The sequence below is a fragment of the Maylandia zebra genome, linkage group LG10, assembly GCF_041146795.1.
Source record: "Maylandia zebra isolate NMK-2024a linkage group LG10, Mzebra_GT3a, whole genome shotgun sequence".
Taxonomy (NCBI): Eukaryota; Metazoa; Chordata; class Actinopteri; order Cichliformes; family Cichlidae; genus Maylandia; species Maylandia zebra.
In genome coordinates this window covers 34,051,351-34,071,983 of record NC_135176.1, presented here as the reverse complement: position 1 = coordinate 34,071,983, position 20,633 = coordinate 34,051,351, and the positions used below count along the sequence as shown (strand labels likewise).

The window sequence follows — 20,633 nt, the reverse complement described above, 5'->3', positions numbered from 1 at the left end:
TAGCTAGCAGTAGATAACAGTAGATACTAAATATTAAATGTTATTGTGCAGCACACAAGATCGACAGTGCACAATGTGCTTTGGGGTAGCAGCCAAAAAAGGTGAAGTTTGTGTCTGTGAACACCCGTGTGTACACCTGTGTGCACACCTGTGTGGATCAGCACGCTTGTATTCAAAAGGTTTCTCCATGTAACGATCTGCTAGGGAGTGTGGGGAGCCATAGCACCGCCCCCCCAGGGCATGAAGCAGGTATGGAGGAGATCAAGGCCCCAGACATCCAGAGGCCCCAGAGTACGAGGACCCAAGGAGGACCACCAAAGGGGCAACTGTGCCACCCTCCTGGGAAGAGCTGAGGAGAGCCCCAAACGAGAGGTCACCAAGCAGCCACAAATAGACACTCTACACACATTCACACTCCCCAAACATATTCTATATCCCAGGTCCAGGTACCCCCGCATCCCAAACCCCAATCTGACGGCCAGCACCTCCTCCCAGCACCCCAGCCCTGACAGTTAACAGAACGGGTGTGGGAGAGGACCCCAAACCGCCCTCCACCCGCTCTTATGTAGTGTTGCTGCGTGCTGTTCTAAAGTGCAATTCAAACACAGGAGGGCATGGTGCTGCTGCCAGAGAGCAGCACGGCTCCTCCCAAAAACCCTCAGTGTCTATATGCATTTAAAATTGAGGGTAGGGCACCAGCACCAAAGATGGGTTTGAATACACAGATCATCCTCTGGAGCCTGTAAAACGTGCCCACCCCCAAGGACCTATATGTATGTGTTATGAGAGTATGAGTAATGTGGATGTCTAGTTTGCAGAATAAAATTGAGGCACAGGTGGCCAGAAGGGGACAGAGGGGGAGTGCCTCCCCTGCACCCTGGTGACACACCTGCACCCCAAGGCCCTGCATGTGTGGGTGAGCGTGGTGGAGCGTGGTGGAGCGGGAAGAGGGAGGCAACTGAGGAGGATGGGGAGGGAAGGCCAGCTCCCCTGCTGACCCCAGTAGGCACCCCCACACTCTGGAACCCACCCACCACCCTGTGCTTTCTGACTTACATTGACTGCCTATTAAATTTCGTATCGATTTCAAAGTCCTGTTGCTTACTTTCAAATGCCTAAACAACCGGACTATCTTACTGACCTCCTCAGTCTTTATACTCCCGGCCGTTCATTGCGATCATGTGGACAGTTACTCCTGGCTTAACCCAGGCACCGTCTGAAGACTAGAGGTGACCATGCCTAGCACCATACCTCTTAATAGTCTCCCTGTTACCATTCGTGCCTCTGGCACCATTCAATCTTTTAAAGCACGCTTGAAAACTTAATATTTAAACCCGCTTTTTTCCCTTGTTAATTCTCATTTCTTAATCGCTGCATCTTTCCCTAGATTATTATGTATTCTCCCTATCTCTACTCACTAATGATTTTGCTTGTCCTTCATTTTACTGTGTTTTTAATTTTTCATTGCTCAGTATAATGATTTATTGTCTATTGCTTCGTGAAGCACTTTGTGTACCCCTGGTTTTAAATGTGCTATATTAATAAATTTGTATTGTATTGCAGTGTACTTGCAATGAATAAGTTGTCCTAACAGTCATCTTAAGTAAGCTTCACTTAGTTTTTTTGAGGCAGAGTTTGCATAATTTTGTTAAATTCTGGGAACTAATGAGGTTGTACAGTGTGTAAGGCAGAGTATACTAATGTAACCCAGTGAGTTTACACGACTCAGTAATGCACTACAACATGTTATTGTTAATTGGGATTTATCATTACTCTGTTAATCACTGAGTTGATCAAAAATAAATCAATAATAAAAGATAAATACTATAAATATAAGAATAAAACTAGAGCTGGGCGATAGAACGATAACGATATGTATCGCGATATAACTTTTACTCGTTAGAGAAATTAAACTATCGTGATAGACCTCGCCGCTTTTGTCCTCTTAAAAAAAAAGAAAAAAGGTCAGCCAATCCAAATTAAGTAGTGCAGAGCCGAACCAATCACAGCCGCAGCGTCACGTGACTTGTTACGTACAGCACAAGTGCCAAGCCGCACATGTGTATTTGTTTGGGAAGCAGCCAGCCACCGTACCGCCCGGGTAATGGAGGAAATTAGTGCGCCGACTAGAAAAATCAACCGAGCGTGACCGAAGAAAAAACAGATGATGGTTCCAACGCCGGAGAGATTGTCGAACGGAAGAGCCATAGAAGTTCCGTAGTGTGAAGGTATTTCGGCTATTTCAAGTTTGACAAAAAACAGAGTAGCGTGCACTGTAAATGTGCCGAAAGCAAGTCTGGAAATACAATAAACTGGTGCATGCGTCACACTGTGCGCCACGTTATTGTTTCGGTGAAATGAATTTCTACAATACTGTTAATTCTACTCTCTGCAGTGTTTAAATGCTTACATATACACACAGTTACTGTCCCTCCACACATACGACTCGGTTCTGCTTCTATGCCCCAGCTTTGTTTACTTTTTCCCACCGAGGCTTCTAGACTTCTGATTGGCCAACATTTCTGCACGGTTAGGAATCTAGCGCCACCTGCTGCTTTGGCATGTTCATAGCAGCGTTTTCCTTCATTTCTGCCTTTATGTGTGGACGGGATTATTTTTTAAAACGAAAACGGAAAATCTCAGTTTTCAAAAATACCCGTGTACGTGTGGACACGTCTCTGACTGGAAGCGCTAATTCGTCATTCGGCTTTTGTCAGACTAAAGTAACTGTTAAAACTGTTTGAAAAGCTCAGCTATACAACAAGGAGAGATTGAGAATTTCCTTTTAGTTCTCAGTTTATTTGATATTGACAAAAGTTAGTCAGTTTTGTCTGTTCTTCTGTAAAACAAACTAAGATTTATTTTTAGAATTAATATTTTGTTTCTAAGTGGAATTGACAATTTAGTCTGTTTCGTTTGTTCTGTTTTGAAACTTAAACGCTTTAGCGGCTGCCTTTTGTGTAGTTTGCAATATTTGCCTTTATTTATCTGAAAAAGTCTCATGTTCCTTAAGTACATCTACCCTGTTGAACTTCATCCATCCATTCGCGTCCACTTAATGGATGAACTTATTATGGGAAATAAATATTTAAATAAAAACAAGCTGCTGATTATTTCACATTTTACTTGTGAGCAATGGCACATTTAAATCTTACAAATATAGTTATTTGGCTTATATCGTGATAGATATCGTTATCGCCTGAAATGAAAAAAACATATCGTGATATGAAAAAATCTTATATCGCCCAGCTCTAAATAAAACCCAAAGAGTATATTTAACACCCCTACTGGTTAGGAAGGAACAAGCCTCGCCTTCCCCTGCTCTGTACCGTCACATGCTCAGACACAGAGAGAGACGGAGGAGCACGAGACCATCGCTGGTTTTCACCGCCAAGCTTTTCGCTGGAAAATAACTATTAACTTGATAAATTGAGCAAATATCCATACCGGAGATCTGCATGGACCTTGGAGAAACGGACCTGATTTATTGTGAACATTTTGGACCTTGAAACCATCGCGGTGAGTCAGAAGCTGTTAAGCTAACCTTGAAGCTAAAAAGCTAACAAGAAGTTAACAGGGAATATAATGGCCCAATTTCAATGTTGTAGATCTGCGCGGGAGCGGATGAAGTGGACAAGATCCTCTCTGAGAGTTGGACAAGATCCTCTCTGAGAGTTGAACAAGATCCTCTCTGAGAGTTGAACAAGATCCTCTCTGAGAGTTGAACAAGATCCTCTCTGAGAGTTGAACATTAGAAGTGTGCTGGTGAGTTAAACTGGGACTGGGCGAATCAGGCTAATTGAAAAGCTAACTAGCCTAATGCTCATAGCTGCAGCTGTAGCTGACCACGTTTTCACTGTGGGAGAACACACGGGGTTTCTCATGGAGTTCAGCCATTTTGAGCACTCAGCTTGTGTGCTGATGATGTTCTAGTATTACTTGTTGAATATTAAATGCACTAAAATTAGATGATGGAATAAGTTAATGTTGATCTTAAAGGTCATGAATCTACTTTATTTTGTTACATTTGATGCTCGAGCGGCACTGGATAGATGTCCGTGTGTATTCTTACTGTGCTGATACGTTACCACATACTGTAAAACTACAGCCTGTGAGTTTTTGTATATTCTTTTGGTAATTCTATTTTGTACATTGAGTGTAAATAATATATTGCTTCATTGCTATGCAGTGTAAAGCAATGCTCCTGTAATTCAGTTAAAGGGCAATGCTGTAAAAAAAAAAAAAAAAAAAAAAAAAAATCTACCATAGTTTATGGTTTATTTCTGATCTCTGATAGAAATGTGCACATTGATGATAGAATAAGCTGATTGTGATTTAAAGATTGCATTCATGATTAAGATGCACTGTATAGACTATAGTTAGAAATTAGAATTAATGTTTTGTGCTTGTTTTGTTATAGCACTTGCATTATTTACACATATGGCCATGTATATCATTAGAGTGTGAACTGAATTAGTAATAGTCCTGTTTTTTACAGGCTAGGTTTTCTTTTTTGGGATCGTGAGACCTGGATCTCTTCCTGACGAGGAAGATGGCGAGCCTTTCCCTTTGAACTGAACCACAGCCATTCCGAGTTGGCCCAGAAGGGCAGGTTGCTCTTCTCTCATGAACAATTGCAACAGTGCGGTAGGATGAAATCGCACCAATCACAAACTTTTGACCTGTTGGGTTTGACTTGACTGAACACTGACTATTAAGCCGGCAAGACTGACATATCTGTGCTCAGATAGGATTCTGATTGTTATTATTATTGCTGTCACTGTATTATATTTTATGTTTTCATTCCTGTTCATGAAATGCTGTTAAATTGTTGCTAAATAGTTTAATACAATTCATAGCAACTTTACCTGTGGCTCCAGTCATTCTTCTCCACGCAACTCACTTTATCCCCCCTACGAATCTAGCTATTGGAGCATTCTCTCCATCTTACTTTAATTTCCCCTACCCTATCCTGTACTTGGCTACACTAACAAAGACTCGGAAGAGAGAGACTTAATGTTTAATAATAAAAATAATAATAACCATGAAGATGATAATAATAATAATATAATAAATTTCCCTGTTTTACTCTTTTGTGCTGTTGTGCGTACTATATATATATTTTGTGTTTAAATTGCTGGTTTTTAGTTTGTTTTTTGTCTGTTTGGGAGCTGACACAGTCTCTGTGGAGATGGGGTTTTGGGGGGTAACAGGAGGAGAGAAGCTGCAGAGAGGCGTGTAAGACTGCAACTCTGCTTTCTGGTCTCAACTCTGGATAGTCATATTTTGGGAGGTTGGATGCCATCTCTCCTAACAAGACCAGGTTTCCTACAGAAAGTTTCCCAATTATCTATGAAGCCCATATCGTTTTTTGGACACCACTCAGACAGCCAACAATTTAAGTGAACATCTGGCTAAACATGGCACTCCTGCAGAGGTGGATAGTAACGAGTTTGATTTACTCTTTTACATTTACTTGAGTACGTTTTTGAAAAAAAGAAGTACTCCTAGCAGTACCTTTATTGCACCATACTTTTTACTCATACTGGAGTACATTTGTGAAGAAGGAACTACTGTTATTCTTCTATATTTGGCAATATTTGACTCATTACTTAAAAAAAATGGTAATTAATTTCAAACATTAGATAATACTAGAAATAACAGATTGTGCCACCAGTGGAGTTTCCTGTACCTCTTTCACCAATCAGATGTAGGCATGCAGTCACATGACCAGTTATTCACTATGGCGGGCAGAGTGGCCCAAGAAAGAAGAAACACATAATAACATGGGAGAGGCAACCATCTCCGCTAGAATTGAAGAGGATGAACACCCTTGGCCTCAAATACAAAGAATGTTTCGCTTACAAGAACAGCTTTATAATGCGGTGACTTCAGTGTGAGCCACAACAAACCAACATTTCAGCATGAAAAAACTCAACTTGTCTAACTGTGTCCAGGTAAGTTTACTCTAAATTTCTTTTTAGCTGTGGCTAGGTGGTAGGGCTGGGCGATATATCAAGTTTTTTAAAAATATCGATATATTTTCATACGAGATATAAGATGTGATAATATCGTTTATATCGATATAGTCTATGTTACGTTATAATTATACTTGTGGAGCCGCAGGTTTGCCTCTCTTTCATCCACTTTTGTCTCTCCTTCACTGAACACAACTCCCCCTCCCCCATAGTTTCACCTGCAGGCAATGACAAGATGAAAGCGGAAAATCTCCGTTAGCAAGTTACTGCGGATCGCCGGACGGTGTCAACGTGTTAGCGAGCTAACCTCGCTAACGACATGCAGCCCGGAGGAGCTGCACGGCCTAAAATCCTTTCATTTTCTCAAAACTTGACAGTGCGCCTTATGTATGAATTCTGGTTGTGCTCACTGACCGCGAACCGATTTTATGTGGTACACAGCGCTCAGCAATCTGTCAAAAAATGTTTTAATATGACTTTGCTAAGCTACGGAGCTGCACCGCTTGATGGATTGTCAGAGGATTACGGCTACCGAGGAGGAGCCTCGCGGAGTGATACGTACTGTGTGTGTATAAGGACCATAAATGGCACCTGTTCAGAGACGTGGTGCAGCTGTGAAATCTGTCTCTTTGTTATTACGCTCAGCGTCTATTAGTTTACATTTTGACTGCACAATTGTGAGCTTTTTGTTATGCACAAAAACAACATTGTTTTCTTTTATTTATGGACCATGATTATTTAATAAATGCTGATAATTTATTTTTGAGTAATTTCTTCATGTACATCTACGCTGTATGTAAATAAAAGTGCCCGTGTGACATCTGGGACACAGTGTGACTAAGAACTCTCTTTTTGTTCTTAACTTATGGCTTTAAAAAAAAAAAATCGAGATATATATCTTATGTCGCCATCCAGCTAAAAAATATCGAGATATGAATTTTGGGTCATATCGCCCAGCCCTACTAGGTGGACTTCAGTCTAATGTTGTGTCAACAACTTTTTGATATGTCTGTAGTCCAACACACATGAATTAAATGGCTGAACTGCCACCTCAGCATGCAGTCAAGTACTCGCTAATGACCTAATAATTTTATTCTGGTGTGTTGCAGTGAGGGCATGTTTAATAGTTTTAGGATACTGGACCTCCTTTGCCTTGTTCACTTCTTCCCTGTGGAGAGGTCCGTCACATGACTGCGGGGATATGGAGGCGGTTTCCTCCTTCCTTCCTGAGTTTGACCAAACTAGAATCACATCATATTTTCGGCGCCACGTTGTGGTGAGATAAGTTTGAGATAACCTATCACCCACAAACTGTGTGAGCTATAAGCTAACAGCTAGCCTGGTTAATGAAGTTAGAGTTCCACGCAAATGTAAACACAGCTTGTCTCTACTGCTTTAACTGTTAAAGTGTGTGAATGTGTGAATGACTGAATGTAGTGTAAAGCGCTTTGGGGTCCTTAGGGACTAAGTAAAGGACTATACAAATACAGGCCATTTACCATTTAAATCAGAAGGCAATGCTGCGGTTGACAGGGTTTATTATGTGAAACAGCAGCTTTAGTTTAAACAGCCTGTGTTAGGAGGCTAGCTTCATCCGTCTCCCTTCCCTTTGGTTGGAAGGGACGGGGTTTCATCTTTTTGCAGCCAGTCACGGCTTTCATCACCGTCTTTCTCGTCTTTCCCTGGAGTAACAGCCAAAACGTGCAAGGAGGATCTATTAGCTAGCACTGCTTAGCCTTGCATACGTTCCTATTCTAAACTTAATCTGGAATTCATTGCAAACTGTTTGTGCGGGATATGAATGACAACATTTTGTTTTTCAACAAGAGTTAGTAAAAAACATCTCCAGTGTGACAACATTTTTATGCCAAACATCCGCAGCTTGGCAGGCTATACAGCACTGTAATGCCCAGACCTCATTCTTTTGAAAACCATACATCTTTCCACAGGTCTGAACTTCATCAGACATCACCTAGACACAGAGCTGGATGAGGCCAGCACAAACAGCAGCCTGTCTGATGAAGATGACTTCTTTGGATCCATGGGGTCAGGAAAGCCAGGAGCCGAGTAGCAGGAGAGGTACCTTTCATGTCTGTTTACTGGAGGTGTGAATCTATTGCATGTCTTTCCCCACATCAAGAACCTGTCATTTAAAATCAATACAGCTCTTCCTGCATCTGGAGCTTGTGAAGGACTTCTTAGTAAGGCAGGACTCCTGTTCACTGTTAAACAGTTACATCTCCACAGCAAGAACCTTGAGAGCAAACTGCTGCTGAAGCTTAACCATCATTTCACTGAGCGAAGAAATGGCAAATTTTTGCTAAATATGCAGAAATAGATGCACACCCATATAGTTTATGGTAAAGTAAACTGGCTTCTATGTACATGTTCTAATGTTTTCTCTGAGGCTACTGTACCATTTGGATTAAAAGTGACTTTAAAGTCTACAGCACATTCTTATCACTGGATATGGTTTGCTCCGTTTATATATTTATATTATTTATTGTATGTATTGGTTAAAAAGTTTTATGTTGTGAAAAACCGAAATCTGGAAATTAGAATTGTTGTGCCTTAATTGGGGCCCGAGCCCTGAGACCGCGAAGGCCCTTTTGTATCTGTTTCGTTTATTAATAATAATAATATTACTATTAATAATATTTAGTGAAAACAAAAGCACAAGTTTACCATGCTCAAAAACTCATGAAATTTTGCACACATGTCAGGTCTGGTGAAAAATTACGTGTTTTAATGGTTTCACATATGAGCATTGCAAAATGGTCTGGAGCGCCACCTATACATTGTTAAATGAAGTCCCAAGAACACAAACTTTGAGCTACATGAATAAAATTTTGCCCAAATTTTGACAAACAAAAAAGTCATGAGCCCATCAATGCAACGCATTTGACATTGGGGAGAGCGCCACTTAGTGGGAACAGGAAATGTCATGTTTTAAACTTTGGTGTGCAGTATAGAAATTAGTGCCCTCAGCAGCCTTAAATTTCTCTAGGAAAGCCTTAAGGAGTTGGTCTTGGGCTGTATTGGGGCGATCGTGGCTCAAGAGTTGGGAGTTCGCCTTGTAATCGGAAGTTTGCCGGTTCGAGCCCCGGCTCGGACAGTCTCGGTCGTTGTGTCCTTGGCCAAGACACTTCACCCGTTGCCTACTGGTGTTGGTCAGAGGGCCCGGTGGCGCCAGTGTCCGGCAGCCTCGCCTCTGTCAGTGCGCCCCAGGGTGGCTGTGGCTAGAATGTAGCTGCCATCACCAGTGTGTGAATGTGTGTGTGAATGGGTGGATGACTGGATGTGTAAAGCGCTTTGGGGTCCTTAGGGACTAGTGAAGCGCTATATAAATACAGGCCATTTACCATATTGGAAACTGTGAGTTTTCAGCAAAGGGCGTGACCCCAGCAGCAGGGCGAACATTGATGTGTCGCCATGAAGACCAAAATTGCTATAACTTAAAGGAATCCAGTCTGATTGCCCCCAAACTTCACAAGCAGGATAACACTCCCACCCTGAACAGACTGATATGCACATTGTCAGAAATACTCAGAGCGCCACCTAGTGGGAACAGGAAATGTCATGTCTTACACTTGGATGTACTGCTCCTCACATGATGATCAGATTCATCTGAAAAGTGGTGAGAATAAACATCAGTCCCCAATGATGTTTCAGTGTCATAATTATATTTAATTTTAATAACTGTACAGTACTCTGATTTTGGTAACTATTGTCCTTGATGTAAATATGTAAAAAAATTGTATGTTACTGCTCTGTGCCCTGTGTACTGTTTGTTTGTGTATGTATTTTTCTTGCTGCTGTTACAACTGAATTTCCCCTTGTGGGACAATTAAAGGATTACTCCTATTCTATTCTAATTGTGAATTTAAATTGAATGGCGCACCCGTGTGGCAAGGCGATTCACCATGATTCACCTCTGTCAGTGCGCCCCAGGGCAGCTCTGGCTACAATGTAGCTTGCCATCACAAGTGTGTGAATGTGTGTGTGAATGGGTGGATGACTGAACGTGTAAAGCGCTTTGGGGTCCCTAGGGACTAAGTAAAGCACTACACAAATACAGGCCATTTACCATTTTTACCATGGAACATGATGTAGCTTTTGAGGGGCTTGGAAACCTCAAAAAATCTTGAAATCTGGCACACACCTCCAATGTGAGGAAGGCTTTCTTTTTGTCTGATCATTTTCATTAAATATTGCAAAATGGCTCCACAGCACCCCCTACAAAACTTCAAAATACCCTTGCCCTATGTTTGATTTTTGACTCTGAAGTTAATGTAAGATATCAAGATGTACAAAAAGGTGTCTTGGAGCAATACCTCAAATCCAACAGGAAGTCAGCCATTGTCAATTGAAGGTGTAATTTTGGTGACATTTTGTTCCTCTTTTCAGGCCTCGTACTTTAACAACCTCCTCCTAAGGATCTCATCAGACTGATGTGATTGTCAGTGAATGGAATCTAAAGATGTTTGTGATGTTATATTGCGAAGCATTTTACGTTTGGTGAAATGGCATGGCCATGGCGTCACGCGGAGTTTTAAGCACCCGCCAAAAAGCACGAAACTGCTGTCATTCAAAGACACAATGCCCAGTCTCTCCCAAACTTCACAGGCATGATGAGAGCCAAGCTCAAAAATGTTTGATATGCCATTTCTCAGTAATGTTTAGAGCGCCACCTAGTGGAAAGAGGAAATGCAAAGTAGAGTATAATCATCATTGAACAAAATGAAATTTTATCTTGTTCTTCTACGCGTTAAATCCATCAGTGTGACATTAGATAGGACCTGCTGGGCGTAGGTGATGGGCGTGGCTCGACACGCCGGGGTACGAGGGCCGTCTTAACGCTGCTTGCAGCTTTAATTTGTTAATGTTTTTAAATATATTCTTTTGGAAAATACTAAAATTTGTGTATTTATTGTCATAGTTCTCAGCATCTGGAGAGAGTGTGGTGTGTTTTTGTCTCCCACCAGGGCGGAACTGGACTTTGCTTCCCCACCTCTGAACCCACCCTTAATGCACACGATTGGCTCATTCACACTGATTCTGCTCTAGCTTCTCATCACAAGCATTATTCCTGGCAGACTACTTAAGACGGCAGGAGATGCTGCTTCCTCGCTGGATCGTCACACTACCTAGCGTCAGTGTAGCCTCTTTACTCTTACTTGAGTAATTTTTTGAATGACTACTTTTCACTTTTACTTGAGTAACAATATTTTAAAGTAATGCTACTCTTACTTGAGCACAATTTTGGATACTCAACCTACCTCTGCACTCCTGGGTGAAGCCCACATTGTTTTTGACACCACTCAGACAGCCAGCAATTTAAGGAGAAGATGCGGCTAAACATGCTACTCCTTGTCCAATTGGGGAGGGGACCAGAGAAATCTACAGAGTCCCACAATTGTTTTGGCAAAGTTACACACTGATTCAATATTGACTTTATTGACCTCTGACTGACTTAGCTAGTAATCAGACACTAATTGTACTCACTGCATCCACAAAGCCACCAGCATTGTGGAGCATCCCACGAACTCTTCACTCCGCTGCAATGGCTCCCTGTTATATTCAGAATTCAAAATCCTGCTCCTCACATTCAACGTCTTAAATCATCAGGCCCCATCACCTATGGTCATGTGACAGGTACATACTGAACAATTTGCGTTTATGAGTGTTAGTACCTTTCTAGATGATAGGAAGTCCATAGCCTGAACAATCTGGTAAGAGAAGCTGATGAGATCATTGAGGCTGAGGAGAGGACTGTCACTGAGGAGCAGCGATGATGCCTCCTGCTGGTCTGAAGTAGAACAACACCAGTTAAACCAGAGATATCCCATACTTGTCCATGGAACAGCTTCTTAATATGGATGTTCAGTGACTTGACTCTGCAGGTAGGAGTGTGGTGTGTCCACATATTTATGGCCATAACTGTGTGCAGCCATCACCTGCAGGCGTGTACGGTGTCTCGTATACGGCGGGTTCGATGTCGGCGTAGCTGAGCTCCTTCATGGCAACGTACTGAGCGCTCTCCTCTTTGTTCATGTCTATGTAACCTCCATCATTGTCACTGTGAATGAGCCGGTGAGTCAGCACTGGACAGAATCTACATGTGTGTGTGGCTGTGGGTGTGTGACAGACCTCTTGGTCTGTGTGTCTCCATGTAGAAAGGTATGTTTGTTCCTCTGCAGGTAGTTCACCAGGTCTCCATGACAACAGAACTCAGTGATCAGATAGACGGGACCTGCACAGGTGACATGTCAGGATTAAGTTAGCATCAGTTTGAGTATGGACAGCATTGGAGATGGTTTAGGACTAAGACTTGGGTTAGAACTAAGTCAAGTATCTCCATAAATTATAATCCCAGGATACTGCAGATAACAAGAACAGCTCTGTTTAATCTCCGCTATGTACAGTCGGTGTGCCTCACCTGTTCACTCATTAGTGTTGGTCATAATCAGTCATGGTTAAGTTGGAAACTTGTAAATAAATAAAAATAAAATTACTTACTGTAGGATAGACATTAGTTTGTGAATACTCGGGAAAAGAATAGTCTAGAAATAAATGAGGATTAGAAGAGGATTAATTCTGTATTTGCTTGGAATTATGTCTGGATTATGTCTTAATGCATGCTCAATCATCCAGGTAAGTAAATCTCCAAAAGTTGATTCTGTTCATCTGGACATAAAATGGTAAATGGTAAATGGCCTGTATTTGTATAGCGCTTTATTTGGTCCCTAGGGACCCCAAAGAACTTTACACTACATTCAGCCATTCACCCATTCACACACTGGTGATGGCAAGCTACATCGTAGCCAGAGCTGCCCTGGGGCGCACTGACAGAGGTGTAGCATTTTCAGTTTCAGAAACGTTTCGTCACTCATCCAAGTGACTTCTTCAGTCTCAGCTGACTGCAGGTTTCCCAAATCTTATAAACAGTACATTTGCAAAATGACTGAAACCAGTGAAACCACTGAAGGAACAATGGGCTGGGAGGCCAGGTTCTTCAGTGGGCTGGTTTCAGTAATTATGCAAATGTACTGTTTATAAGATTGGGGAAACCTGCAGTCAGCTGAGACTGAAGAAGTCACTTGGATGAGTGACGAATTGTTTCTCCCACTGAAAACGCTGCGTCCAGATGAACAAAATCAACCTTTGGAGATATGTCTGGATTTGTTTAAGAATGATATTAGGGTTATATGAAGAACACTTTGGGATTAAACAAAGATTATATCAGGAGTAAACTGAGACCTCCTCTCGTGCAGGCTCCCAGCAGGTTGACAACATTCAGGTGAGGACCGAGATGAACCAAAACCTTCAACTCTGACATCAGAGACTGAACTGCATCACTTCTCGCTGCAAAAAGACAGAGTCAGTCAGTCAGACAGTCAGACAGACGGGTAGATAGCCCAACCAACAGAGAGACAGACCTACAGACAAACAGATACATTCAGACAGACAGACAGACAAAAAAAAAACAGTCAGGAAGAGTTTGTCAGACATACAAACAAACAAGAGACAGACAGACAGTCAGAGTGTCACAGACACACAGCTAGACAGTATGTGGTGCTGTCATTTGGTGTTGGTTCTCTCTGTGGTAGAGTATCACTTCCTGTTCCATTTGTGTAGCTCACCTGTGCAGCCAATTTAATTAAACACTTACAGATAACATTTTATTTCACAGCATAATCTTCACTTACTTCATCCAAAGCACAGTCTCTGTGTACTCACTACCTAATTTATAGCCAAAGTATTCACTCACTGTGTCTTTACTGTTTTGCTAGCTTAGCTTAGCTTATAACGCACTCGCTAGCAGCATGGCCTCTTCACGTGTCCCTCCTGCACTTTCCTGCTCATTGTGTCAGATGTTTAGTTACTCTTCTGCGTCCTTTAGCAGTAATGATACTTGTAACAAATGCAGCATATTTGCAGCTCTGGAGGCCAGGATTACTGAATTGGAGACTCAGCTTCGCACCCTTCATTCACCCATAGCTAGCCAGGCCCCTGTAGCTGGGGCAGCCAAAGATAGCGTAGGCCCCGCTAGCTATTCCCCGGCAGACCCCAAGCAGCTGGGGAAAGAGGGCGGCTGGGTGACGGTGAGGAGGAAGCATTGTCTTAAACAAAAGGTCCAGGTACACCACCAACCTGTTCATGTGTCTAACCATTTTTCCCCACTCGGCGACACACCCGCTGGGGGTCAAACTCTGGTAATTGATGATTCTGTTCTCAGACATGTGAAGCTACAGACACCGGCAATCATAGTCAATTGTCTTCCAGGGGCAAGAGCAGGCGACATTGAGGGAAATGTAAAACTGCTGGCTAAGGGTAAATGTAAATTCAGTAAAATTATAACTCAGAATCAGAATCTGAAAAACTATTAATCCCAGAGGTAAACTGAGTTGTCATAGTAGCAAATATACAATAACCAACAAGCACTCATATAAAATTAGTGTAGAAACAGAGATATTGATAGATAAATATAGAAATAGGTGTAACCCAGTTTCTAAAATCATCTAATTTCATGTTCATTATTTCTGCTCTTATAGTCCTTCTTTAATGACAGTGAAACAAAATCAATATATTTATGTAAACCTAAAAGGGACGCAGATTTATATATGTGTTTTGGTTAAACAAGAGGTTTTTTTTTTCCAAGTGTTGATGAGCTCTGATGAGAGCCTATTGTTTTATTCCACTCCTCTCGTGTAAGCCAATCGGTAAAGCTCTAGGCAGCTCTTGTCCCTCTTTAGTACCAGCTCCCAAGTTTTAGTGTCTTGCTTCTACAGCCGATCAGAGCAGGTGGGCTAAAACATTTTTATCGGTAAGCTCTAACAAGTTAAAAACCATTTAAACTGATATTGTTCATGAAGTACAGTTTTGTGTTTGCAGTCATAGAGGACAGAGCGACACCTTCCTTATACTGTTTTGATGTCAATTGGTTATTTTACTATGCTCAGTAATGGATATGTGGAGGTAATTTTTAGTGTATTTCCACTTGTACTATTAGGCCTATGGTACGTGAAGCACATCTATGTTAATATTCCTATTCGTAGACTGAAGTCACCTGTTTACATGTTATTGAAATTGATTATATGCACTTTGTTCAGTTTCTGATAATTTTTTGCATATTATTCCATTTCTTAAAAGGAGTGATATACTTATTTATTTGGGACGAATCCAAGGACCAGTTCAGCGATTCCAAATCCCGGAGTATTCCAGTGTTCATTGGAGCCAACCTGAGATTCTAGTGGACAATACACATATGTGCGCACACTCTTTTGCACATTGATGGACTGCAATCCTGCACTGTACAAGTAATGCGGTAGGACAGACAAACACACGCACACACTTCTCATTGGACAGAACTTTGTTGCAATACATCCATTTGTCATGGGCCCCACTGGTACCATTTGGACCTAAAAGACTCATTCTTTACTTGTGCACAATTTAATTTAATTTAATTTATTTTTTTGCTACTTTGGGGGAAATTTTATATACTTCAAATCTTTGTTAAAATGTGTTGTAATTCTGTGTTGTTTAAAAAAACATCTTTTTAAAAAAAGGCTTAAATCACTAAAATTTCCTTTAAGCCACACAACTGTGCTTTGTCTGGTTTCTCTGTCATTCATTTCTCTGTACCAGAGCTCTAAGAGTCATTCTTACTCTTCTGATACTAGCCGATATTACTAATCACCTTGGTTATTATCCATTGGTACTGTATATAAACCCACATAAGTGCTACATATAGGTATAAATAGGGGTGGGCGGTTTAAATGGTATACGGTAGAAACTATATAAATCTGGCCAACAGTAGGAATTTTAACTATACCGCTCTACCGCAATAGCACATGTGTGTCATCAAGCTGCGCCTGTTTTGGTGGAAAGCAATGCAGCGGCTGCAAGCAATATCATCTGCAAATTCTGCCAGGTGACAGTAATGGCAAAGAGACGAAGCACGTTTGGAATGTGGTGCAAGCCAAAAACTGCTCTTCTTCCACTTCTTTACCATTGATTCATTAATGCTGAATTCTGTTGAAGGAACCTGTTGGTGAAACTGCTTTTCAATTCAATTCAATTCAATTTAATTTTATTTATATAGCGCCAAATCACAACAAAAGTTGCCTCAAGGTGCTTCATAGATACAGAGAAAAACCCAACAATCATATGACCCCCTATGAGCAGCACTTTGGCGACAGTGGGAAGGAAAAACTCCCTTTTAACAGGAAGAAACCTCCGGCAGAACCAGGCTCAGGGAGGGGCGGGGCCATCTGCTGCGACCGGTTGGGGTGAGAGAAGGAAGACAGGATAAAAGACATGCTGTGGAAGAGAGACAGAGGTTAATAACAGATATGATTCAATGCAGAGAGGTCTGTTAACACATAGTGAGTGAGAAAGGTGACTGGAAAGGAAAAACTCAATGCATCATGGGAATCCCCGGCAGCCTACGTCTATTGCAGCATAACTAAGGGAGGATTCAGGGTCACCTGGTCCAGCCCTAACTATATTTTCACACTGGCTGTAATGACACCCAGGTTATGTCAATCGGAGGTCACTAAAATCAATATTGAATCGGTGTGTAACTTTGCCAAAACAATGTGGGACTCTGTATTTTTCTCTGGTCCCCTCCCCAATCAGACCAGGAGTGACATGTTTAGCCGCATGTTCTCCTTAAATTGCTGGCTGTCTGAGTGGTGTCAAAAAAACGATGCGGGCTTCATAGATAATTGGGAAAGTTTCTGGCGGAAACCTGGTCTTCTTAGGGGATACTTTGGATGGAGCAGCTCTCATTTCTAGAAATCTGGCCAAAGTATTAAACCCCCTCAAGATGGCAGCACATACGGTAGCACATAGGTATGCAGCAGCACAGCGCTCCCAACTACTGTGCACCTTTTTGGGTTTTTCATGCCTTTTCTTTGCTCCTTCCTGCAACTCACTGATCACTTTCAGTCATCAGGAACTAACAGACATCAGCCTCGGCCTAAGCCTCGACTTTACTTTGGATTGAAATTCCACCAACTTGTTCAGGATTCTACCAGGGGGATAGGACAGTCAACCATGTGTATGGTGACATGAAGCAGGTGATGTTCTTCTCCAACTATAGGACTGTCTTGATCTCACAGACTGGTCCATCTTTGAACAGCAGGGTCCAGAGACTTTCCATCAGTGTGTCCTTATCATTTCCTTACCCTAAACATTTCCTGATAACATTTACATTTACAATAATTGATTACACAGCAGCGGAGAGTTGACTTCATCACAGTAGATGACTTTCTGAAAGTGCTGTAACTAAGTTTAAGAATATAATCCACCTGTGGCGGACCACTGGAGGGCTCCACTCACACCCAGTTCTCAGGAAGTGTTGTTGCTGTGTTTTGGAGGGAAACGTATTCAGTTGTGTGGTGATGAGTAATAAACCAGCAGTGTTAATCGAGAGCTCTCGTGTCATCTGTGTTTACCTCCACACACCCACTGTTATCATCTTCAATGCCCTGTACCAACACAGAGCAGAGCAGCTACCTGAACGCTACTCCAACAGAGGTCGATCATCTTGCTATTAACCTCCTAGGACCTGGCTTCCACATATGTGGACATCACATTTTGGGTTATTTAGACCAAAATACTCAATTTTGCTCTAAAACTGCCTGATATCCACTTACGAGGACATTATACTGCTACTGTTCTATCGAAATTTTAAACAAATATCCTCATATGTGGCTCTGATTTTTCTTAGAAACAAAAATTAGGTAAAAAAAAAATCTGGTGATTCTTTGTTTTTACATTCATCGGGTCCCAATCAGCCCAAATATCAAAGAGAAATTAAAAATGCATGCTGTGGAAGAGTTCGGGTCTTAGGAGGATAATTTTACCTCCTCACTACGTACGACTCTGGATACTGTAGCTCCTGTGAAAACTAAGGCCTTAAATCAGAAGTACCTGACTCCGTGGTATAATTCTCAAACACGTAGCCTAAAGCAGATGACTCGTAAGCTGGAGAGAAAATGGCATGTCACAAATTTAGAAGCTCATCATTTAGCCTGGAGAAATAGTTTGCTGCTTTATAAGAAAGCCCTCCGCAAAGCCAGAACATCTTACTATTCATCACTGATTGAAGAAAATAAGAACAACCCCAGGTTTCTCTTCAGCACTGTAGCCAGGCTGACAAAAAGTCAGAGCACCGTTGAGCCAACCCTCCCTTTAACGTTAACTAGTAATGACTTCATGAACTTCTTCGCAAATACGATTTTAACCATTAGAGAAAAAATGACTCATAATCATCTCACAGATGTAACATTATCTACAGCTACTTTCAGTACCATTGATACTCATTTAGAGTCTTTTCTCCAATTGATCTTTCTGAGTTAACTTTGTAAATATTTCTTCCAAACCATCAATGTGTCTTTTAGACCCCATTCCTATAAAACTGCTCAAAGAAGTCCTGCCTTTAATTAATGTTTCAATCAATTTAGTTCAATTCAGTTGTATTTATACAGCACCAATCACAACAACAGTTGTCTCAAGGCACTTTATATTGTAATTTACACCCTACAATAATACATACAGAGAAAACCCCAACAATCATATGACCCCCTATGAGCAAGCACTTTGGCAACAGTGGGAAGGAAAAACTCCCTTTTAACAGGAAGAAACCTCCTGCAGAACCAGGCTCAGGGAGGGCTGTGATTGGTTGGGGTGAGAGAAGGAAGACAGGATAAAAGACATGCTGTGGAAGAGAGACAGAGGTTAATAACAGATATGATTCAATGCAGAGAGGTCTATTAGTGAGTGAAGAAGAAACACCCAGTGCATCATGGGAATCCCCCAGCAGCCTATGTCTATTGCAGCATAACTAAGGGAGGATTCAGGGTCACCTGGTCCAGCCCTAACTATATGCTTTAGCAAAAAGGAAAGTTTGAAGCCTAATCTTAAAAGTAGAGATAGTGTCTGTTTCTTGAATCCAAACTGGAAGCTGGTTCCACAGAAGAGGGGCCTGAAAACTGAAGGCTCTGCCTCCCATTCTACTTTTAAATACTCTAGGAACAACAAGTAGGCCTGCAGAGCGAGAGTGAAGTGCTCTAATAGGGTGATATGGTACTACAAGGTCATTAAGATAAGATGGGGCCTGATTATTTAAGACCTTGTATGTGAGGAGCAGGATTTTGAATTCTGGATTTAACAGGAAGCCAAAACAGGAGAAGTCTGCTCTCTCTTTCTAGTCCCTGTCAGGACTCTTGCTGCAACATTTTGGATTAACTGAAGGCTTTTCAGGGAGTTTTTAGGCCATCCTGATAATAATGAATTTCAGTAGTCCAGCCTAGTTTTTCAGCGTCACTCTGAGACAGGATATTTCTAACTTTAGAGATGTTGCACAAATGGAAGAAAGCAGTCTTACATATTTGTTTAATATGTGCATTGAAGGACATGTCCTGGTCAAAAATGACTCCAAGGTTCCTCACAGTTTACTGGAGGCCAAGGTAATGCCATCCACGGGGTAACCGTGGTTCAGGGGGTTGGGAAGCGCATCTTGTAACCGGAAGGTTGCCAGTTGGATCCCCAGCTTTGTCTGTCCTGGTCATTGTGTCCTTGGGCAAGACACTTCACCCTACTGGTGTTGGCTGGTGGGGCCGATGACAGCCTCGCTTCTGTCAGTCTGCCCCAGGGCAGCTGTGGCTATAACTGTGGTTTGCCTCCACCAGTGTGTGAATGTGAGAGTGACTGACTAGTGGAATTGTAAAGCACTTTGAGTGTCTAGAAAAGCGCTTTATAAATGCAATCCATTACTATCCAGAGTAAGAATCTGGTTAGATACCATATTTCTAAGATCTTCAGGGCCGAGTACAATAAGTTCAGTTTGATCTGAATTAAGAAGCAGAAAGTTAGCGGCCATCCAGGTCTTTATGTCTTTAAGACATTCCTGCAGTTTAACTCATTGGTGTGTGTCATCTGGCTTCATGGACAGATAGAGCTGGGTGTCATCTGCATAGCAGTGAAAATGTATGCTATGTCTTCTAATGATGCTGCCTAAGGGAAGCATGTATAATGTAAACAGAATTGGTCCTAGCACTGAACCCTGTGCAACTCCATAATTAAACTTGTGTGAAGTGTGTGAAGAAGACTCTCCATTTACATGCACAAATTGGAGTCTGTTAGATAGACATGATACAAACCACTGACAGACAGACAGTCAGAGAGACTGAAAGACAGACAGACAGCTACGTACGTTTGACCATCTTCACGGCCGCCTTTGTAGAATGAGAATTAATCAGACCAGAGATGGTTGCCTCAACAACACGTCCGAAAGCCCCTGAACCCAGCACCTGTCCTGAAGACAGAGAGGCAGATGGGGTTTCTGCGATGATAGAATGACTTTCTCATCTTACTTCAAACTGCAACTTACTCCAAAGCTTAAAGGTCAGTAACATAGTCTTTAGATGTGGAACGATTCAGTCCAAATGTGAATTTCAGCTTTGATATAAAAGAATCTGATAAGGAATTGAGTTTTTATACACAGTTGTCCCATTTTTTCTCAGGCTCAGGTGTGATTGGACAGTATCGTGGTTGGTTGAGTTTCTTGATGACTTTCTTGATGAAATCAAAGATTTGCAGTTTGTTCCAAGTGCTCATTGGAACATTGAATATATTCTGCAGCAT

General features: G+C 41.7%; 1 protein-coding gene and 1 long non-coding RNA gene across 2 annotated transcripts in view; both read right to left on the bottom strand.

Moving 5' to 3' along the window:
* Window positions 1-20,633, bottom strand: part of LOC101466822 (platelet-derived growth factor receptor beta) — a 46,041-nt gene that overhangs the window by 6,980 nt on the left and 18,428 nt on the right. Inside the window, exons 16-20 of the mRNA XM_004556946.5 lie at window positions 20,203-20,304; window positions 13,239-13,343; window positions 12,129-12,231; window positions 11,936-12,057; window positions 11,672-11,787 (exon numbers count right to left, since the gene is read on the bottom strand). Of these exons, the coding sequence (XP_004557003.3) occupies window positions 11,672-11,787; window positions 11,936-12,057; window positions 12,129-12,231; window positions 13,239-13,343; window positions 20,203-20,304 (548 nt within the window). The remainder of the gene's footprint in view (window positions 1-11,671; window positions 11,788-11,935; window positions 12,058-12,128; window positions 12,232-13,238; window positions 13,344-20,202; window positions 20,305-20,633) is intronic.
* Window positions 16,055-20,187, bottom strand: LOC143420888 (uncharacterized). The gene is made up of 2 exons (XR_013100658.1): window positions 17,451-20,187; window positions 16,055-17,293 (listed from the first exon to the last, which is right to left on the bottom strand). It is a non-coding gene; the product is annotated as an uncharacterized LOC143420888 (long non-coding RNA).